Below are 19,671 nucleotides of genomic sequence, written 5' to 3' on the forward strand. Positions count from 1 at the left end.
GAGAGCACTGGTTGATGAAATGTAAGATGATGTCTTTTTTGCAGACAGGAGAAGCAGCACATCAGAACAGTGCGGGAGTGACAACTTCCCTGAAGGAAACGTTATTGAAGAGCAGTGGTATTTATAGACGAAGAAAAACATCTTGTTTACTCCTCTAAAATCCTTACGGAGTATTCATACTACCAGTCTTCATCTTCTATTTATGTAGGGAGGACATTTTTATATATAATGCAGGCCTGTGCACCGGATTAGTCGGTTTAGAGGTTGTGTGGCAAAGACTTAGCATCATCATGTGCCAGCTAGCACTTCAGACTCAGAGGAGCAATGCTCACTAATTGAGGTCAGGAGTGCTCTTTAACTGAACTTTTTTATATCCTTTTCAGCCCATTTGTCGGCTCCTTTTAACACAGTGAAATGGAGGAACGTCCCCTCAGAGTCCTGCGCTCAAATTAAATGTCTTATAATACGTCAGACCTCTTGCCACTGAGGTGGATGGAAAAGCGGCTCGCATTCCTGTCGCTGATATGGATTGAGAGAGGGGAGCTCTCTGGGCTACTTTAGTCATTAAACAGACCTATTATAGCTTCATCTGAGCCGCCGCAGCCGCTGCGATCTCGTGTCAATGGACTTGTCAATCAGAGCCTCTCCAGGATGTGCTGATAGCCATTGAGGTCGCCTGGATTCAAAGCTGAACGGCGGAGGGTGATATTTTCCCTATGTGCTGAAAGTCAAATAGTGGTCTGATGGATTAAAAAAAAAAATCACAATTACCTCTCAAGCATTCATTTGCATATAATGAAAATATGCAAAACAGAGGAGAATCTTTATGCATATCTGTTTGCAGCACTAGTGTGTCCACTGGATGTAGTGCGATGAGAAAACAAACAAAGCGTTTTCAGGGTGGTCTGCTGTCTCTGTGCATTAGTCTTGCAATATGGAAATTCAGCTCTGCTGGTCATGCACTGGTGGTCACACAGATGAGAGCCTATTGGGTTTCCCGCAGCTCCCACATAGCCACTGTAAGATATGTAACATGTAAACATACTGTTTAAGGGGACTGTTTTTGTTGTCTTTATGAGCAGTGTATTGTCCACAGATTGCAGACTGAAGTTTAAGGGCAATTTGCTTTTAGGATAAATGAAGATGTCAATTGTTGCCAGTGAAGGTTGACCGTATTTTCAAACACAAGAACCATTCATGCACCACATGCAGCATGGAAACCAGGACATTTTGGTAGTGAATGTTGAAAACTGACATTTAACAGACATTTAAGTGTTGTACGTTAAGTGCATGAAGTCCGAGGCATTAAAATGGATCTCTGCTCGGTTCAAAACATTCAGGGGTTTTGTTGCTACTGCCAGATTTGGTCTGATATGACTATTACCTTACAGTGGCTACTGTTAGCTAATGTTGGCAGACTTGAAGAATCTTCTCTGCTGTGACACTATGATACAACATTTACCATTATTCTGCAATTGTCACTTATGGCCACAGTGACTACTGATTCACACTGCAGTTGCCATTCAGGAATGGTTCATTAGAAAAACACCATACAAAGCCATTTTCAATGTAATGCAGGGTTTTGCTGAATCTTCAGGCATCAATGTTGTAGGATGGGTATGGCTATTTTAAAGTAGGTGGCTAGAGGCTAGCTAAATGCTGTAATCTAGATATCTAGACAGGCTGTTCTTATTCAGTTTGAAACCAGAGGGCTTTGATAAATAACATTTCCTTCTTCCACTCTTGTCACTTGTATTTTTCTGTGGTTCAGGCCAATGCCACCTCCATGTCTATGGAGAGCCTGTTGCCTTCTTTTTAATGCAATTGTACTGAAACTGGCTTCAATGAATGGGAGCAAATAATTATTCACACTTGCTTCTAGACAAAAAAAATCCAACACTTATTCTTGTTTTTGCAAAAATATTATATGCATTAGAATTGAAATGAAAAAATACTAATGTCCTTCTGTCCTTAGCGTTCTGCTAATATATGCTGATTGTTTGGACAAGCTTCCTCAATAGCACCTGGAGTCTACAGACGTTTTTAAAATGCAGTCGAATGAATGTGGTTAAAACAAAACAAAAACTTACTTAGAAGCGGTATGTTCCAGCTGTGTTGTGACCATCAGTGGCTGCTGCTTGATTGATGTGTGGAACCGAAATGGCCAATGCCGTAAAGTGGCTGTGGTGCATGACATCACAAATACTAACAGAAAGGTATTTCCCATTCATTCTGAAGTACCTCTCAAGTGTTTCCTACACAACCAGAATTTGTGGGGGTGGAAGCTCTCCCTATTTCTTTCTTTTGCTTCGCGGTCTTTAGTGACTTCTACTTAGTGTGTTCAGAAACGCAACACAACATTTCAAAGCAGAATTAATTTTACTACGTGACCCACTGATGTTTAGCTCAACCAGCAGAATAATTTCTGCTTCTTATTATTAGAACAGCAAAATAAGAAGTTCTGTCCATCTTTTCATACAGGAAAACATCTCCATCCACCCCCAAAATTAAATAGAATAGAATAGAAGTTTACAGATTTCACTTCCCATTCTGTGCACACTGGTTGGTGTGTGGGGTCAGTGCCCAGTGGAGAGCAGTTAATTGACATCAACTGCAGCATGTCTACAGGACACCAATCGAGCCAGGGCTCCCCTGCAGCCTGAGTGCTGCTCAGAAAGCACAAAGGCAGCTCGGTTTGAAAAGGCTACCTCTGAGCATGAATACTAATGGAATTGATTTATACCTCCATTTCCTGCAGGGAAACGTGTGGACTTTTATTGCAGAGGAGGAGCCAAGACCCTTGTGTGTGTTCAACAGCCTGAAGTGGAGGAAAGCAGCTGCAGAGTGAAGCCTTCAGAGGCTCTGCAGCTCTGTCACTAACTGAGCAGCTAGGAGCCATTATGGAAGTCCGCTGAAAAAATGGCTGTGTTAATATAAAGGTACACCAGCAAGCTGGAAGAAAAGATACCTGATGGTAACACAATGGTAACACAATTTTGTGAAGGGAGTATAGTGAAGGTGAATGTGCTGATAAGGTAGAAATATCCAATCCAAATGTATTTTTTCTTGGGTATAGGTCTGACATTAGTTTAGCTCCTATGCTAAAGTAGTTTACAAACTATTGTATCTTGAGAATGTTCAGCACAGATAATCTGACCTAATGGTAAATTATCTCAAGAAGGTGTCTGGATAAGGCCAGTACCCATAACATTTATAGGCTTGTTCAGGGTGATGGATGACCTTTAACACGTTTGATTTAAACAAGCTATTTGTAAGTTTTGCTATTAGCTATTATTGCTAAAAGCTAGCTATTAGCTTACCAGTCTAGACGAAACATTGCGAGGTCAGCATCAAACTTCATTCCTTTACTCACTAAGAGCTGTCTCCAGTAGTGGAAAACAACCATCTTGTTTTGCTTCTATTTCTATAATTTCTTTTCTTCTACTGAAGTTAGCATGCTAACCACCTAGCTCCAGCCTGGTTAACCCCTCTCGTCACTTTCTGATACCGTGTAGTCAGTGTAGCATCCAGTCTGCCCTGAAGAAGTAGAGGGCATATGTCGTGTAAACACAACAATGGCTGCACATCTTGCCAAAACTGGGACGTAAACAGCTGTTAATGCTAATGCTGGCTGTGTAGCAATAGCAGAACTTACAAACAGCTCCTTTAAATGCTGGAGACCTTCACCTCCTCTTTAAGAGTGATGCTGCCCATAACCAAATCTCAATCATACTGAAGCTACTATTCGTATATATTAAAGGAATAAATATGTTAAAAATCATATGGAGATCTTGTTTATTGCTTCATTTAATGTTGTGGACTGACCATAGGTTTATGGCCCTGAAGTTAGAGTGAGAGATTGATAGCTTTTCATTTGAGCAAAGAGTTTGCATTTAATAGTTTATACCGTTACCTCTACAGTCTCTGGCATGGGGGTATTTGCATTGTGGAACTGGCGGAGCGTAAATCACTAAACATCTGTTGCGACAGACAGTGAGAAAGAGTTTGTTTTCTCCTGTGCTCTGCAAATCACATGTGCTTTTTGAAGCATGACAGCATACAACCAAGATGTCTGATGCAATAAGCAAGTGATAATAATTATTTATGTACCACATGGAGCACTAAATAAATTAATGTGTTCAATTGTGATCATTTGTCTTGAAGGAAGTTGTGGTGTTTCATAAAAAAAAAAAAAATACACGCACAGCTGCACTGGAGATAACAATGACATGGCTGCCAACCTTCAAAAGTGAATTTTGCTGATATATTGCGGAAGGTAAATATGTTAAATTACAGGTTTTGCACTGTGTATGTTGAAAAGGGATGCCAGCAACCTTCTGAAAGAACCTCCCGTCCCAACCAACCCAAGACTCAAACAAGCAATAACCCTGAAAATATCAAAGCATCATGATAAATTCATTTTGTTTTAACGTCGGCCTCCTTTTTGTGCTGGAATTAAAGCCAACTCAGAAGTCACTGCCTTTCCTAATCCTTGCATGGCGTTCCTCCATAATCATTTCAGTGGATTTGTTTGATTTAAAAAGGTTTGCTGATACCCATATCACAGACCCACTTATGACAAACAGACTGCAATAAGAGAGAGATGCTGTTTGCATCACTTTGATGTCCCTGCCCTGCACTCCCTGTGACACGATCACATGTCAGGTCTGTTTTTGAAAAACTCTCCAATCATGATTTGAACGACACAGTGCATTCTGTTTACAGCCCTTTTTGCTTTTATTGAATAGATGTTGAAATTTCTTTGGAGAAAAAAAATAAAATGTTTTTAAAAAAAATGCACAACAGCCATGTTGAGATGAAAGACAGAAACAGTAACATGTGATATACATTGAAGGTCTTTGCACATATACTTCCTTAATGAATGCCATGCAATGGAATATGATTGCAGGTCACGTCTCAGTCACATAAGTCAGGAATGATCTTGTGTCCAAAACCAGAAATGAACTGCACGTCTGCTTCCATATATATACTGTATATATCTATGAGAAGGTTTGTTTTCTTTTTTTAATTTTACACACAGAAGGAACAGCAGCCAAAAGCCAGCTGCAGAACTGTTTGAATGCAGAAACACAAGACGATGAAAAATTATATGAAATCACTTTATTCTCAGAGTGTGCGGTGATTCCATTTTTGCAGGAAAGTTACAGACTGAAATATCTGTCTAAAATGGCATGCAGTGAGGCTAACAGGTGGAGCTTTGAAACACAGAGGACACGAAACGAGTATATCAACAACCTTGCCTACATCGCACACCATAAGCATGCATACATTTTGTCAACAAATAGGGAGAGAGAGAGAGAGAGAGAGAGAGAGAGAAAGAGAGAGAAAGAGAGAGAAAGAAAGAGAGAGAGAGAGAGCGAGAGAAGGAAGGAGAAGGGTGAGAAGATTTTGCAGTACCAAAAAAATGCACCAAATCAGCATGTTTTTTTTTTTTGTTTGTTTTTGTTTTTTCTCAAAATACCAACCACCAGAGGACAGAAACAAGACCTTCTACAGACAAGAAAGAGAAAAATACTGCACCAGAGTAAGCATCCTCTCAACACGTACAGAACAGAGAAAGACAGATGCAAGGAGAGAGAAACATCAGACAGTTACATTCAAGTCACATCAAAAGAAGTATTTTTTTTAAGTGGCATATTTTTCAGGCAGTTTTTTTAAATATTGTATTAATGGCTGTATGAGCGGCACAAATGAGTGAGTCCAAACCGAAGTGGGTCTCTACTGGACGACCAAATATTGATTGACGCATGACTTGGGCAGTTTGTTTGGGCAGTGGTCTATAAGCCATTTAGAGCGCAATCAATTGGCATTTACAAGGTAATGAAAAATGGGTTTATGATGACATCAGTGAATGAAATGCGAAGGGTGATCTGGTTTCAGGCCACACCAGTTTGATAGCCTGAAGCACTGCACACACTGACAATGTTGCTAAGAGTATGTTAGTGGGAAAGTCCTATACAGGGGCAGTAATTGTAGCTTTCTAGAATATTCTTGGGCCAAACAAGAGATATGTCATTCATAAATAAAAGTTGGTTCAGGCTTGCTAGGCCCCTGGCAATGAATCTGTCCAGTTTTCAGCAGAGAAGGCTAATTATGCTAAGAGAAGGCTAGTTATGGTTTAAACATCTATTAAAAACTTAAAGCTAGAATACCTGAGAACTTCAAAAGAAATAAAATATGCAGTAACTAAATGAGAATGAAAACTCTTGTCTAAGTCTACTACTACCAGCACTATTCTTTGGTTTGATTGGATAATGCTCGGATAATGGAGTGTTGATGGTTCCATAGCTATTGGATGCTAATTATATGCTAACACACTGTTTAAACAGAGGCTGGCAAAGGCAGTTTACAATACATTTAACTCACAAGAAGATGTTTTTTTTGTATATATTCAACATGATTACAGAGCTCACAAAGCGCTGATAAGCGCTACATTTCCCCCGTCTATGCCACAGGAATGCACAAGTTCAGAATTAGCATTATTTTATGTTTAGCTAGCTCAATAAAAAACAGTGGCAATGTGGCAGAAAAGTTGGTCTAGAAAACCTTGATTACAAGTACAGCTACTGTGCGCATGTGGATCACGAAAACATCTTCTAACAAAATTTATCACAAGAGTTAACTGGTCACTGCTATTAGCACATTTAAGCTTTCCCTTAGACTTCATGAGGGATTTTTTTGTCTTTAACCTACACAACAGCTGAAATCACTGCAGACTTGGTCATGTTATGAATCTTAATGTATATTAGATTCACTCTAGTGTCTATTTTCAGATTATAACAACATCAAATTATTCATTGTGATGTACTTGTAGGCTAACAAGGCATTGACTGAAGCCTACTGCAAATATCCAAGTTTGTGTGTTACCAGCACTAGTCTGGTGGAATGTCTGAAATATCTGGAATGTTTTAACAAGACACTGTGGAATGAAGGAGAAATAAAAAAAAAAACGCAAGGCATATGGAGATAAAACCGATTTTACCCTCATATGACCCCCTTTGAATTTGTGCCATTAGACTCATTTACCCGAAGTCTGTAGGACTGGTAAACATTTGCTATCATCATGGAGCTTTCATGCTAATGCCTGCCTCTGAAAACCTGCAGTTTGATTTACCTCTTGGTTTGTGATTCCGAACACAAACCTCCGTTGTGCTCGTCATTCTGTGATGTGACTGAATAGTTTTTAACGACGTGAAACAAATCGTCCCACCTTCCCCCTTTTCTCTTTTTTAACCAAATATTTCTGACCTACAAACGCTTCACTGTCACTATGAAGACACGTCTGTGTCTTTAACATCGACTAACACATTAAGGAGTAACTTTAAACACACAACAATGAAGATTGTCTGTTATTGCTGATTTGGGACTTCACTCCCATCAGTTAAACCAACGGACACAGGACAACTTCATTTCGAACAATATATTGCACTATTGTCACTGTCTGTTCACATATAGTGTGTTCACAACGTAGTTGTGTTTGTGAAGTTTCAATTTTTTACAAAAAAAAAAAAAAAATGAAAATGTTAACACAAATCAAAATCAGCTAGTCTGGTCAAACTTTTACTCGTCCTATTGCAAAAGCAGAGCGAGCGACACCTGCCACAGGACATATAACTGAATTTTTAAACCACAAACATGTATAGTAAGTGAATTTATAAGAGAAGATATAAGAATGTTCCCTAACTGATTTGAGACAAACTCTAGGTATGGAGAACATTTATAGTTTTCCCCATGGAAGAACATTTCAGACACAAAGTCAGTTATCGCCTACTGTACATGGTGGATATGATGTCAATTAAATAAAAATGGAAAACCAGTTATTGCCTCAATTATCAATGGATTTCGCTTTATCATAACAAATAAAATGGTATCCATAAGTGTACTTCACTTCACCAAAGTTTTACTGCATGCTTAAAAAAAGGAAACAAAACAAAACAAAAACAAAAGTCTCATTCCAAATGATTAATTCCTTCACTTTCTGGTTTTACAGATGTTTTGACTTTACCAGTGTCATTTTACACATTCACAGTAAACCAATGAGAACATGAGGGACAGTTTATGGGGTGAATCCTCACAACGGAGAACCAATAAAAATGCAAGTATTTATATACATCGTATGTATCAAATATTAGCAAGAACATAACAGGATAATTCAATCAAATTTTGATATGATTTGGATAATTTCTTAAAAGTTAAAAATATGGCTTATACTCTTAGTCATCTTGTTATATGTCATATTTCACTCATATATACTTCTCTTTTTTTTATAACCCAAGTCTATTTACAAACAAAAAGGGTGGATGATGAATGATGTCTCAGCTTTTTCTAAGTGCTTGGCACTTTGAAAACGCGGCATTAGTTTGCCTTGAAGTTAAGACACTGGATCTGTGCAGGTGTTACATAATTTTTTAAAACAGAGTTAATCACAGGTTATCAGGAAAGATGCTCTGTATGAGAAATTAAAAACTAAGTACCACCATCAGAGATCAGATATTTTAACTCGAGGGCAAAGTCAGGACACGTTGCACGACTCCAGGACACTTAGAAGTTGGGCTGAAAGGGCGGGAGGGGGGGTGAAGAAAGGTGTGACTGCAGGTTTGGGCGGGCAGGGTGGTACGGCATTGGTTAGATGGGCGTTGTAAGAAGTTAATCAGATTTCACCCAAAAACACTGTTACTTTTTATTGAACATATCCATGAGCGGGGCTGGGATGAATTTCATGACCGTATCCACGATGCTCTCCTCTTCCTCCTCGTCACCGCAGCCGGTGGGAACCGCCTTCTTCGGACGGGTGAGGCTGCCCTCAGAGGCCTGCTCCATAGCAGCTGCTGCCTCGGCTTCCTTCTCCTCCTTCTTCTTGATGCCATACTACACAGGAAAGACAAAAGAAAAATAAGCAAACGTAGGCCCCAACAGGATGGGATTCATTTCTCTTGGGGTGTTTGGGCGGTTGATTTAAAGTGGAACTTGTAGTTTTTGACAACCCCCGGACCATCATCTTTTTCTTTCAATTAGTACATGTCCGGATGAGGGTTTTAAGCATTTTAAACAAAATCTTTAAGGAACGGTTTGACATTTTAGAAACTATCCTCATTCACTTTCTTGTCGAAATTTAAGAGGAGATGAAACCACTCATTTACGTCCACTATGTATAAAACTAGAGCTAGGACACTACTAGTCTGTTTTTTTTTTTGGAGAGAGTGTTTGGCGGTCCAGCCACATACTAAGTTTTGACATAATCTTGCTTTTATTACAGTTGTTTGACCAGGGTATGTCTGTATCTGTGACTTCAAAAAGTGGTAGTTTTAACTCAAGGACAGAAATGTGTGAGGCGTGACATGATCATTTCATGCATTTGAGGTAAATTGGTTGAAAATGATTACTACTCTTGCAAAGTAGGCCTAATTCAGATTTCTTCATTTGCACAAATTAGCTTCAGGCTGCTCCCGTGTGAAGTTAAGCAGAGTGTAGGTCGTAGCTTTGTGGCTCCTGCATGAGCAGCAGTTATCGATTTCTGCAATTAGATGTAGAGGTGGAACTGAACACAAAAATGTGGGTTTCACTCTTGTGTTTTGTTTGTTTGTGAGTCAACATTGGGAACATTTACTGCTGCTGGCTCTAATTTGACCTTCCTGGATATTTTATGCTCCAATTACAGGCGGAGGAACTCGGTAGGTGTGCTACACAATGCTAAAAGATTAGCTTACAAAACCCTGGGCCCCAAAAGACTTTTATTAAATCAGCAGTGTGTTTGAGCACAAAATTGCGATTCGAAACATTAAAGAGAACAACAGCTGCTGGGAAATCTGTTTCACCAGCACCTTGATTGTAACAGCCTTGTGTAATTGTTCTTCTCTTTACTATTCAGTAAATATGGACGAAATAAATTAACGTGAAAATAACATGATTGCGTAAAAGCAAATAGTTCATTCGTTGATGATTTCACTCTGCTGGCACTCTGTAGTTAAAAAGCCCCATAAGTTACACTTTTCCAGTGATTTATTTGAAGTTTTGATCCATAGTGGTTTTGACAACCAAAAACCATCTCAATGTACTTTTACATCTCCTCTCTCAGGCTTCTATCTGGAGCTCTAACAGGTGGGTAAGCCAATCAGAAGAGAGGATCTCAGCCTCACTTCTGATTGGCTGACTGTTTCCTGCATGATTAAATAAAAATATAGCACATTTCAAGTAAACTCTCCTAACCTAACCGAAACCTAATCCTATAAGGTCGGATGGTGGGTCCAGATAGGCCATGTTGGGGGTCTAGCTGAGGGGCGATGACTGCTTTGTTGTGACATCACAAAGTTACAGAAGTCCTGATGGCTCATTTTAAGGATCAGTTTCTAAACACGGGCTGTGTGCATTTCTCTGTGGACTGAGCACTTTGATACTTTAAGTATTACTATAGAACCTAGACCTGCTTTATAATCAAGAAAAGACACAGAAATCCCAGTTTATACAATATGGGACCTTTAACAAAATTTTCCAATTGTTACTTTAGAGTTACCAGTTTTAGATTTTCAGAAGTGATACCGAAAAAAAAAACCTCTTCTAGGTGTCTGGTGAAAAGCTCATATTTTGGAGATACAAGATTTCTACACAGTGACAACAATCTGAAACAAACAAGCCTGAACAAGCTGAGACAATCTACCACTAATGCATCATGTCAGTTTAAATCCTGCTTCCTTTATTGAACTGAAGATTTTATGGATCCAACCAGATGGACACGGGATATTAGCTGTAACTCCAATGAGTGAAACCAGGATCTTGTTGCCTTTTGTTTTGGCATTAAGCCTGTAAAGTATATTTTGTGCATGTGTGGTCCTAGTTTGAGCAAAATCAATACAGCTAAGACTGCAAGGTAAAGGTTGCAGAGCACAGGAAGGTCAACAGGCTGAGTGATGGTTCAGCTCAAGGCAGAGATGTGGAAAATGAGCTGGACTCCTCTGTGACCTCTTTGCTGCTCTCCCAGGCATGTGTTAATGTGATTCTGCAGCAATGAATACCTTAAAGGAGGACTACCGATGAGAGGATGGTGCGTGAGGGGAGTGGCAGCATCTGCTTGTTTGGTTTTAGAGGGGAGGAGTAGGAGAAATAATGCAAACACAACAGCTGTTTTTTTTGCATTAAAGTCTGCATCTACTGTTACAACTAAACCATCCTTTTGTCAAGCTTGGTCCCTGTAAAGGTTTTGAGGGTGGAACTGCCCTTACTTAACTAAGATGTCTGGCAGCCACTGAGACATACCAACAGGAAGAAACACAGCATCCAAATCTTTGTAGAGCTCTGTTTTTTGTTACATTGGAACGACCTGCCGGAGGAGATGAGGCAGAATCAGTGACTTCTTTTAAATCACTTCTTAAAACCCATTTTTATAGACTTACTTTTATGTGATGTCATCTTTATACTGTTCTTTTATTGTTTTTTTTTATTACTGCTTACCACAATAGCTACTGTTTCTACTCTCTCCAGTTGTTTTTATTTATATTGAAGTATATTGTGTGTTCCCAGTGTAACTCTACCAACCCCAAAACAGAACTAACAAATCAAACATAACCCAGCTCCTTTCCAACCACCCCCCCACCCCAACAAGGCTGATTGAACAGCAAATAATACCCGTTGGGCTCCCTCTCTGCTACCATCCTCATCCCTGTCAGCTTAAAAGATCATACTTTCTGATCCTCAGTCTTACAAGACAAATGTGTGTCCTCAAACATTGTGCATCAGTCGTAAAATGCTAAAATCAGGTGTTTTCAACAGGGATTTTTAACAGTTTACCTGCGGGTTGTATCAGAGTGTAGAGAGATACGGCCCATAGGCTTGTTGTTACTTGCATACAGGGCTGTAGCAAGGACTTGCTGTGGTAATGAATCCAATTTCTCTGAAAAAATCTGATTGAAAATTCTTTCCTTATATTTATTTCACCTATATGATTATCTGTGTAGAAACATAAAATCCCCACTTTTTTTTTTTTATTGAACTAATTTTGCCTAAAATAATCACATTTAATACGGACATTTTAATCAGATCATGTGTAATATTTGTGAAATTGAAGACTTTAATCTCCTCAGGTCGTTAAACCGCCAAATTCCAAGAAGAATAAGTCACATCATTAAAATGTAGCTACGGCCCTGAATCCTTCTCAAATTTAACTTTATTAATGAAGATGTGTGTCTAGATATTTCAACATAGAGATTATATCTAACTTTCATCGAACTATCCAGTGTCCTACAGTTTGCATTTGTCTCCAACTACTATTCCTCACACTCTATACATTACACTCATGCACACACGCACCCACACCACCGATTACACTGATGATGATCACATCCCATGATTTCCTTTCCTTCTTGTGTTAGTTGTACTATTCATTTTAAACAAATTACTTTGCCTTTTCTCACGGCTTTAGAGCCATGCAGCATCCCACGTCTCATCTCATACCATTAATCAGCATAAGCATTTCTATTACTTAAAGAGGTTTAGTTTAATTATATTATTTGGCCTAATATTAAATCTACATTATCCATATTCCAACTGCCTCATGTATGGAACATATGGGACATTCTACTGACATCGCATCGAAGAAAAACGTAGTCTGGGTCGTGTTATATTTCCTCAAAAACCGGATATGTCTGAGAGTAGGAGAGAAGGCTGATAGTCATCCTTTAAGTCAAACACGTCTTCAAAATTAGATGAAACAAATTTGCCTGATTGGCTGAAAGATTGGGAGAACTTTAGTTCACCACCCGAGAAACGTCTCTTCTTGACAGAAAAAAAAAAAAGAGAAACATTGGCATGATTGGTCGTCGGATCCCTCCTCTGGATCTCCTTCTGCTCCCTTGTTTGTTCTCTGCCTTCGCTGCATGATGCCCTTTCTTGTTCTCCTGCAATCTGTTTCATTCAGTCTCTCCGTCACTCTCAGACTCGTTCCTCAGTAACAAAGGCTTTGCATCAGTTGACAGTCACGCTTAGTCAGCCCCTCTCCACTCGCTATAATCAAACACTTTCCAAAGATATGCTGTCATATCGCTGACGCTCCCTCCTCTCCATTCTCTCAGAATTGCTCCCAAACTAAAGTAAAGAATCGCTGGAGCTCAGCCGAGGGAAGAGCCGCTCTACGAACTCTGAGGATAGTTTTAGAACACGGAAGACTTTAAAACTCTCACAACAGTCAATGAAATATTAGCAATGTCGAGAGCAAAGTTGGACAACTTTGACATCATTTAACATTTCATTACAGATTGATCAATTCATGCTTTAATATTTAATTAAAGACAAGATCGTCTTGGCAAGATAAGAAAAGGGTCAGTAAGACAAAAAAAAAAAAAAGAAAACTTGCGAAACCTACGAATATTAAATGCAGCCGACGAGACGGTGACTCTACTGTACCGCTCCTGACTGTGAGTGTGTAGCTGTGCGGACGCTCAGAGGAACAAACAAGGTAGTAAAGATTTTTGCAAACAAGAACGTTACGTTTGTTAACTTTATTAAGCAGCTGTATTGAGGTGTTTACCTTGTCCCTGATGCCCTGCCGGATGTTTTCTCTCTCTGCCTCCATTTTTGCGTATTTGGCTTTCCTCTCCTCCTCCTGTTGCCTCAGCGCCTCTTGCCTTTCTTCCTCTTTTTTCTGAGCATCAGGATCCTTCTCCTCCTCTCCACCAAGCATCTTGCCCATGTCTTTGGTGGCCCCTGTTGTTGGAGGTGACAAAGAGAGAGAAGTGATAAATGAAACAAATGTCAACCAGAAATCTATTAATGAGTGACACTGGCAATTCACAGTAATTGCACATAAATGGATCTTAGCTAACTGATAGCTGTTGCTAAGCATTTGATGAGCACAGTGGCACATCTAAGATTTAGATAATTCATTAGACATTGCTTTGTTTTCCAATCCTCTTTGAGGCCAGTGAACGAGCGGCGCAATCTGTCCTCGGCTGAAACAAAGACAAAAGTGTGTGACAAGAGGTGAGCGCCACGAACAAGAGCCTGAGATAAGAGACACTGCAATAAATTATTAGCAATTCTCTCGACTGCCTTTGTGCTGCTCACATTGGCCTTTGCTATCTCCGCCATGGAGTTACATCCTCATGCGAAGCGTCCACTTGGACCAGGGGTCAAGACCTGAGAACAAAAGGCTGTGAGTGCTGTTGGAGGGACCATAATAAACTAATTCTGCTACTGATCTCATCTCCTGTCTGCACTCGTTAGATATGCTAAACAAGAGATCATGCACGTGGTAAAAACATATTTATTATTTGTTCTGTTTGATCACGTCTAATGCAGAAGTCCCACAAACGCAGACTATGCAGGCAATAGAGAGACACTAGCTAGAGCACACATTATCAGGGGCCCCACTTAGGAGGTTTTGGCACACTGTATAGTTATAGGAGATTTAAGGGGGTTTATAGTTGTCATTGCAAAATGTACCAATCTGGGGGGCCATCGTGGGCCCCTTTACCCATGGGGGGGCCCCACAACAGTTGTTGTGCGCCTCTGTCTTTGCCTAACCTTAACCAACTTATTCAGTGGCCTAACCTTTACCATACAAAACCACAGTCACTCCCTAACTGTAGCAACAGTCACCACAATGTAGCAACAGTCATCATACTGGAGCAACAGTCACCACACTGTAGCAACAGTCATCACACTGTAGCAACAGTCATCATACTTTAGCAACCATCCACAGACATAAAAAACATCGTTAGACGATAAAGATATCATTATGGAGAATGTCTGCTGGTGTGATCACACCGTCGACATTTGCTGCCATTTGCTCTTGTACAACATGAAAAGAGCTTCAACAGAGAGAGAGAGAGAGAGAGAGAGAGAGAGAGAGAGAGAGAGAGATGGTCCTGCACAGTAAACATTTTGTTTTGTCAGTTCCTGTTCTGTTGCCATTTTGTTGTGCTTGAGCAAAGTGTTTTCACAGATACGATGCTTCCATGTCAGTCACACACACACACACACACACACACACACACACACACACACACACACACACACGAAGAGATGCATGTCTGCACAGGAAACAGTAGTTTAAAACACAGTCTCTCTTATTACATTTATTTTGACATTAATGCTTTATTTTAACTGAAAAAGATGGGAAATGTAGGCTACACCAGACACAACTCTCCTTCATATGAAGAGTTATTTGGCCTTACAGAACATAAAATCTCACTATCAGCTGCATTAACATTGAGAATACTGGTATTATCCTTTAAACTAAAACAACCTGAAAGGTCACAGTTCAAATCAGCATGTTACACAGACCAGGTTGTTTTTTTCTTTAACTTTGCCTTATTTTATTTGATGCCGTGGCGACTCAGCCTTGTTAGTGATACACGGTCTACCAGGTGAGCTAGCAGGGCGCCCGACACAGACTATTCTTGAGTGTCAGCCTCCATGTTGAGCGGCTCCTGCAGTGCTTTTGCACATTGCTTCTACACAGGGATCTGGCTGAGCGTTCTCACTCCAGAGGCATTAGTTCCTCTTTCCAGCTCAATGGCTGGAAACAAGCCAGTGCTCTAACAGTGGCCCTGACGCACCCTGAACCCATGGCTCCTCTGCTCACTTCCAACTTGCAGCAAAGAAATTGATTTTAATGAGAAGTGGACTTCCTGGAACCACACCGGTCAAATTTGAAATAGGCCCGTCTCTCTCGCCGCCCTGAGTTCAGCGCGCTTCCTTTCACTACTAGCGCCTCTGTCTGCACCGCGGTCTGTGCTCAGCTGCTACGCTTCGCCTCGCAGGCTCTCTGGAGTCAAGAACTCAAAGACACAGCCGTCTGCTTCAGCCGTGAAATTGATGAGACAGCGTTGACCTTGGGGCTCTTGGCTGCAGTCCGAACGTGCCGCGTTGACGGACCGGGACGGGCCCCGGTTCTCGATCATACGGAGCGGGGTGACTGCTAATTAATAAGCAGACATGTTGATGTTTCGTGCTTTTCATGAACTCTTTTGTGTTCCCAACACTTAACATGGTGTTATGTTGACAATGCGTTATGTTCATGATCTCGAGGCTGTTTCATGTCAGCGTAACGTGCAGCATTGACAGTAACATGATATGCATTAAGTGGACATTAGAGTGGAGCTTTCTCAATATCTGCATCACATAGAATCAGTTTATGTAAGACATGAGGTCATCAGATATGTTGAGCCCAGTGACCTCTCTGGTCTGAGGGCGAGCTACGAGTTTCCTCTCAAGCACCGAGTGTGATTCAAATTCTTGTGAGCCGAAGAAAACATGACGACCACATGATGAGTTATTCTTACCAATTAACGTTGCGTTTTGTCCTTTCCCATACTGAGCTCATCCTTGACAATAACTAGATTTGGGCAGTATTTTTTAAGGTTATGCTTTTCACTACCCCTTATCTATAAGACATTGGTTACCCTAGCAACTGAGGTTAAAAGTGTCTCCAGATGTCTACTATCTGTACTGGATACACTGGATAGCAGAAGATTCAGACGCAGAGAGGAGACACACCACAGTCCAGTCTAAAATCCAAACTCTTTAATCCGGTAAGGCGGGCAGGGTCATACACAGTAAAACAGTCCGAAAACCAGGCAAACAAATCAGGCAAGGGCAAGACAAGAAATCCAAAAATACAAACTGGGTCATCCCCTTACTAAGATCACTAGGCATGAACGCCAGAGAGCAAAGCACACGGAGGTGGTGATGACAACCTGTCAAAGAGCGCGTGAAACACAGGAGTGTATAATGCTACTGACTGACTGATGAGCTGATTAACAACAGGTGCGTCTGAAAACAGGTGTGGACGATTGGTGGCTGGATCACTGCACAACTTTACATGCAGGAAGCGAAAAGCAAAGAACATGAGTGCATACAAATTTCAAAGTAAAACAGGAAGTCCATGAGTGTAATGAACAGAGTCCTGACACTATCAGTCTAACGGTATGTAAACAGTAACCCATTGTAAAGATGTAGTGACTCTGGGACCATAAGTGAGGCCTAGAAAAACAAGATGAACACCGGAAGGGGGAAACATTTCCTTCACACCAAGGAACATTTAGTTTTTGTCATAATAACATGTTTGTATGCATTCACAGAGCTGGGCCCCAGAAAGTTACTTTCTTGCAGTAACACTGATAACGATACGTCTCACAGATTGTCTTTGCCGCAGGCTGAAGTAAAACTGCTGAATGGGACTAAACTTTCTTTCTGAGTTTGCTGCCAGTAGCCTGAGGAGGTTTCCCAAATCTGGTATGAGTAGCAGAAGCCGAGTGGGACTCTGAGGGTGAATATCCATCACTTCAGGGATAATAAATAATTCTTTGGCCAAACTGAAGAGAGAAAATGAAAATCTTGTTCAACTTCAGAATCTGCAGCTACAAATTAAAAACTAGCACAGCAGACTTGATACCTTGATACTCTTTTTTTAGATATATCTTCCCACGCTCCTGTCATCACGACCTATTCTCACCTGCTCATTAGCATTACCTCTGATACTGCAATGCTAATTCATTCAAAAATGGGTTATAATATGGACATACTTTAGTTTTTATTTTTTACCTAGAGTAATTCAGTCGACAATCTGATGCATGCAGTTGTGATAGATGAAGTGTGTTAAACTGTGTTAAATTTTGTCAGAGGTTACACAGTGCATTTGCTGTCTAGCTCAAAAATTAGGCAAATTTTTTATCTCATCTCTGGTCTACTTATGATGATTTTACCTCTTTGAAACTGATGCATCTACATCTCCCACATCCCACATGTAGCCGAGCCTCTCCCAAACCTCCACATGACTGATTTCAATGCTCAAGGCTAATTAGCTTGTCTGATTGTGACAAAGTTGCCGTGTAGCAGCGCGAGACAGTCGCCCGTTCCCAAAAGCCTCGGTGTCATCGAAAGCTGCCAGCTGTGGAGTCTGGGAGCGCCAAGCGAAACAACAAAGCTCCAGAGGAGGAGCTGAGAATCTCAGCTTCACTTAGAAAAACACCGGAAATGTACTTAATTAGAAGACACAATGAATAACTCATTCCTCAACACAAGCTCTGTTGTTGTATAAAGCAACTTGTTTACTTTAAAGTGGCACTGGAAAGAAAGATTTTAGTTCTAAATTATTATTATTAATTATATTATTATTGTTATTATTATTTTGAAATTATGCTACCTGTTGTGATCTATAATGTTTGTTATCATGTGACCGATTAAGATTTTAAGACTGTGGCTCAGATTGTCTTCACTACAAACAAACCTTTGGTTTACATTGATATGAATGTGTGGGGGTGGGCGTGGTCAGCATGCAGCTGCAGGAGAGAGAGAGAGAGGTGTGGAGACGGGTAATGTGATCAGTGTCGGTGAAGCTGATTGATCAGCTGCTGCTCGTTGACTAGTCAAACTCTCCCTTTAAATGCACCTCTGAGGACTGCCACACGCAGGCACACGTGCGCGCACACACACACACACACACACACACACACACACACACACACACACACACACACACAAAAACAAACAAACAAACATGAAGGAGGAAGATGGCCACAGTAGTCCATCAGAAACCAGGTTTCCACTGCAGTTTTAGACAAAATAGATGTGATTTTTTATTTTTTTTAGAAAAGTCAACAAAACACAATTGCAAATGGTCTGTGTTTCCATTGAGTGATGTCATACAAATAAAACTGTATTTTCTCCTCTACGGTGTAAATTCTTTTGTGACGTTTGAGAGTTGTTTCGAAATTCACGTGTTTCCATTATTTGCAATTTCAAACTGTTTAATGGAAACGCACCTAGAGACTGTCGAACTGTGCGCCGGAGAAGCAGGGCAACCAGAGACGCACAGTAGAAAGTTGAATATCTATGTAGGAAATGTGTGTGAGCAGTGTACACAATAAAAAATATTGTTGATCAGGTACTCACAGCGGCAGCAAGACTTTCTACAAATGTATTATATTATATATTATGATTCTTCTCTGCAAAAATCCAAAGCACCATCAAACTCATTTCTTTCAATTAGTTAAAACCTCCTCTTAAAAATATTACAGATGTACAAATGTAAAATGATAACACAAAGATAAAAAAGGCTACAGTCATGCTAGCTGTTGTAATGCAAACTTTAGACAAAGCAAGTTTTGGAGAAATTGAACATTTGATGTGACAATGGTGCTGAATAAAAAGGTTGCGTGGTAATCGATCCCAGTTGTTGAGACATTTCAAGCTGAACCACAAATGTCAGCCTGCTGGTGGGGCTGCAAGAGTCAGGGGATCGTCAGTCTTTGGGATTCATCCTGTGGGAACCAAGTTCATGGCAGAACTTTCATTAGCTGCCGAGATATTTCACTTGCAACCAAAAGCAGCGGACCAACTGACTGACCGACTGACATCGCCATCCCCTGAGTCATGCTGCTAGCGTGGCTAAATCCAGGTTTTAAGTCACTCAGTTCCACTACAGAATCAGTACAGTCCTTAACTTGTACAGTGACATGGCTGCCATGAGTGTGGAGAGCTGGTTATCTGTGCTAACTCATTGTAGCTTTGAAGGGGCTTTTTTAGGTCAGCTGAGGCCTGGGGCTAATTTTAAAGTGGGAGGAGGCCTCCTCCGCTTGGTGTAGAAATGAAAGAGTAGAAGGGTAGAACTTGAAAAGGAAAAAGTCTGGAACTTATAAATGGTCGTGTCACGCAGTG

General features: G+C 40.5%; 1 protein-coding gene across 2 annotated transcripts in view; it reads right to left on the bottom strand.

The window, feature by feature from the left end:
* Window positions 1-5,106: 5,106 nt before the first annotated feature.
* Window positions 5,107-19,671, bottom strand: part of LOC130173761 (complexin-2-like) — a 56,684-nt gene continuing 42,119 nt past the window's right edge. For both annotated transcript variants that reach the window (XM_056383234.1, XM_056383235.1), the window contains exons 3-4: window positions 13,538-13,713; window positions 5,107-8,889 (exon numbers count right to left, since the gene is read on the bottom strand). In XM_056383234.1, the coding sequence (XP_056239209.1) occupies window positions 8,695-8,889; window positions 13,538-13,713 (371 nt within the window). In that variant the 3' untranslated portion in view covers window positions 5,107-8,694. The remainder of the gene's footprint in view (window positions 8,890-13,537; window positions 13,714-19,671) is intronic.

The sequence above is a fragment of the Seriola aureovittata genome, chromosome 8 (assembly GCF_021018895.1).
Source record: "Seriola aureovittata isolate HTS-2021-v1 ecotype China chromosome 8, ASM2101889v1, whole genome shotgun sequence".
NCBI classification, from domain to species: domain Eukaryota; kingdom Metazoa; phylum Chordata; class Actinopteri; order Carangiformes; family Carangidae; genus Seriola; species Seriola aureovittata.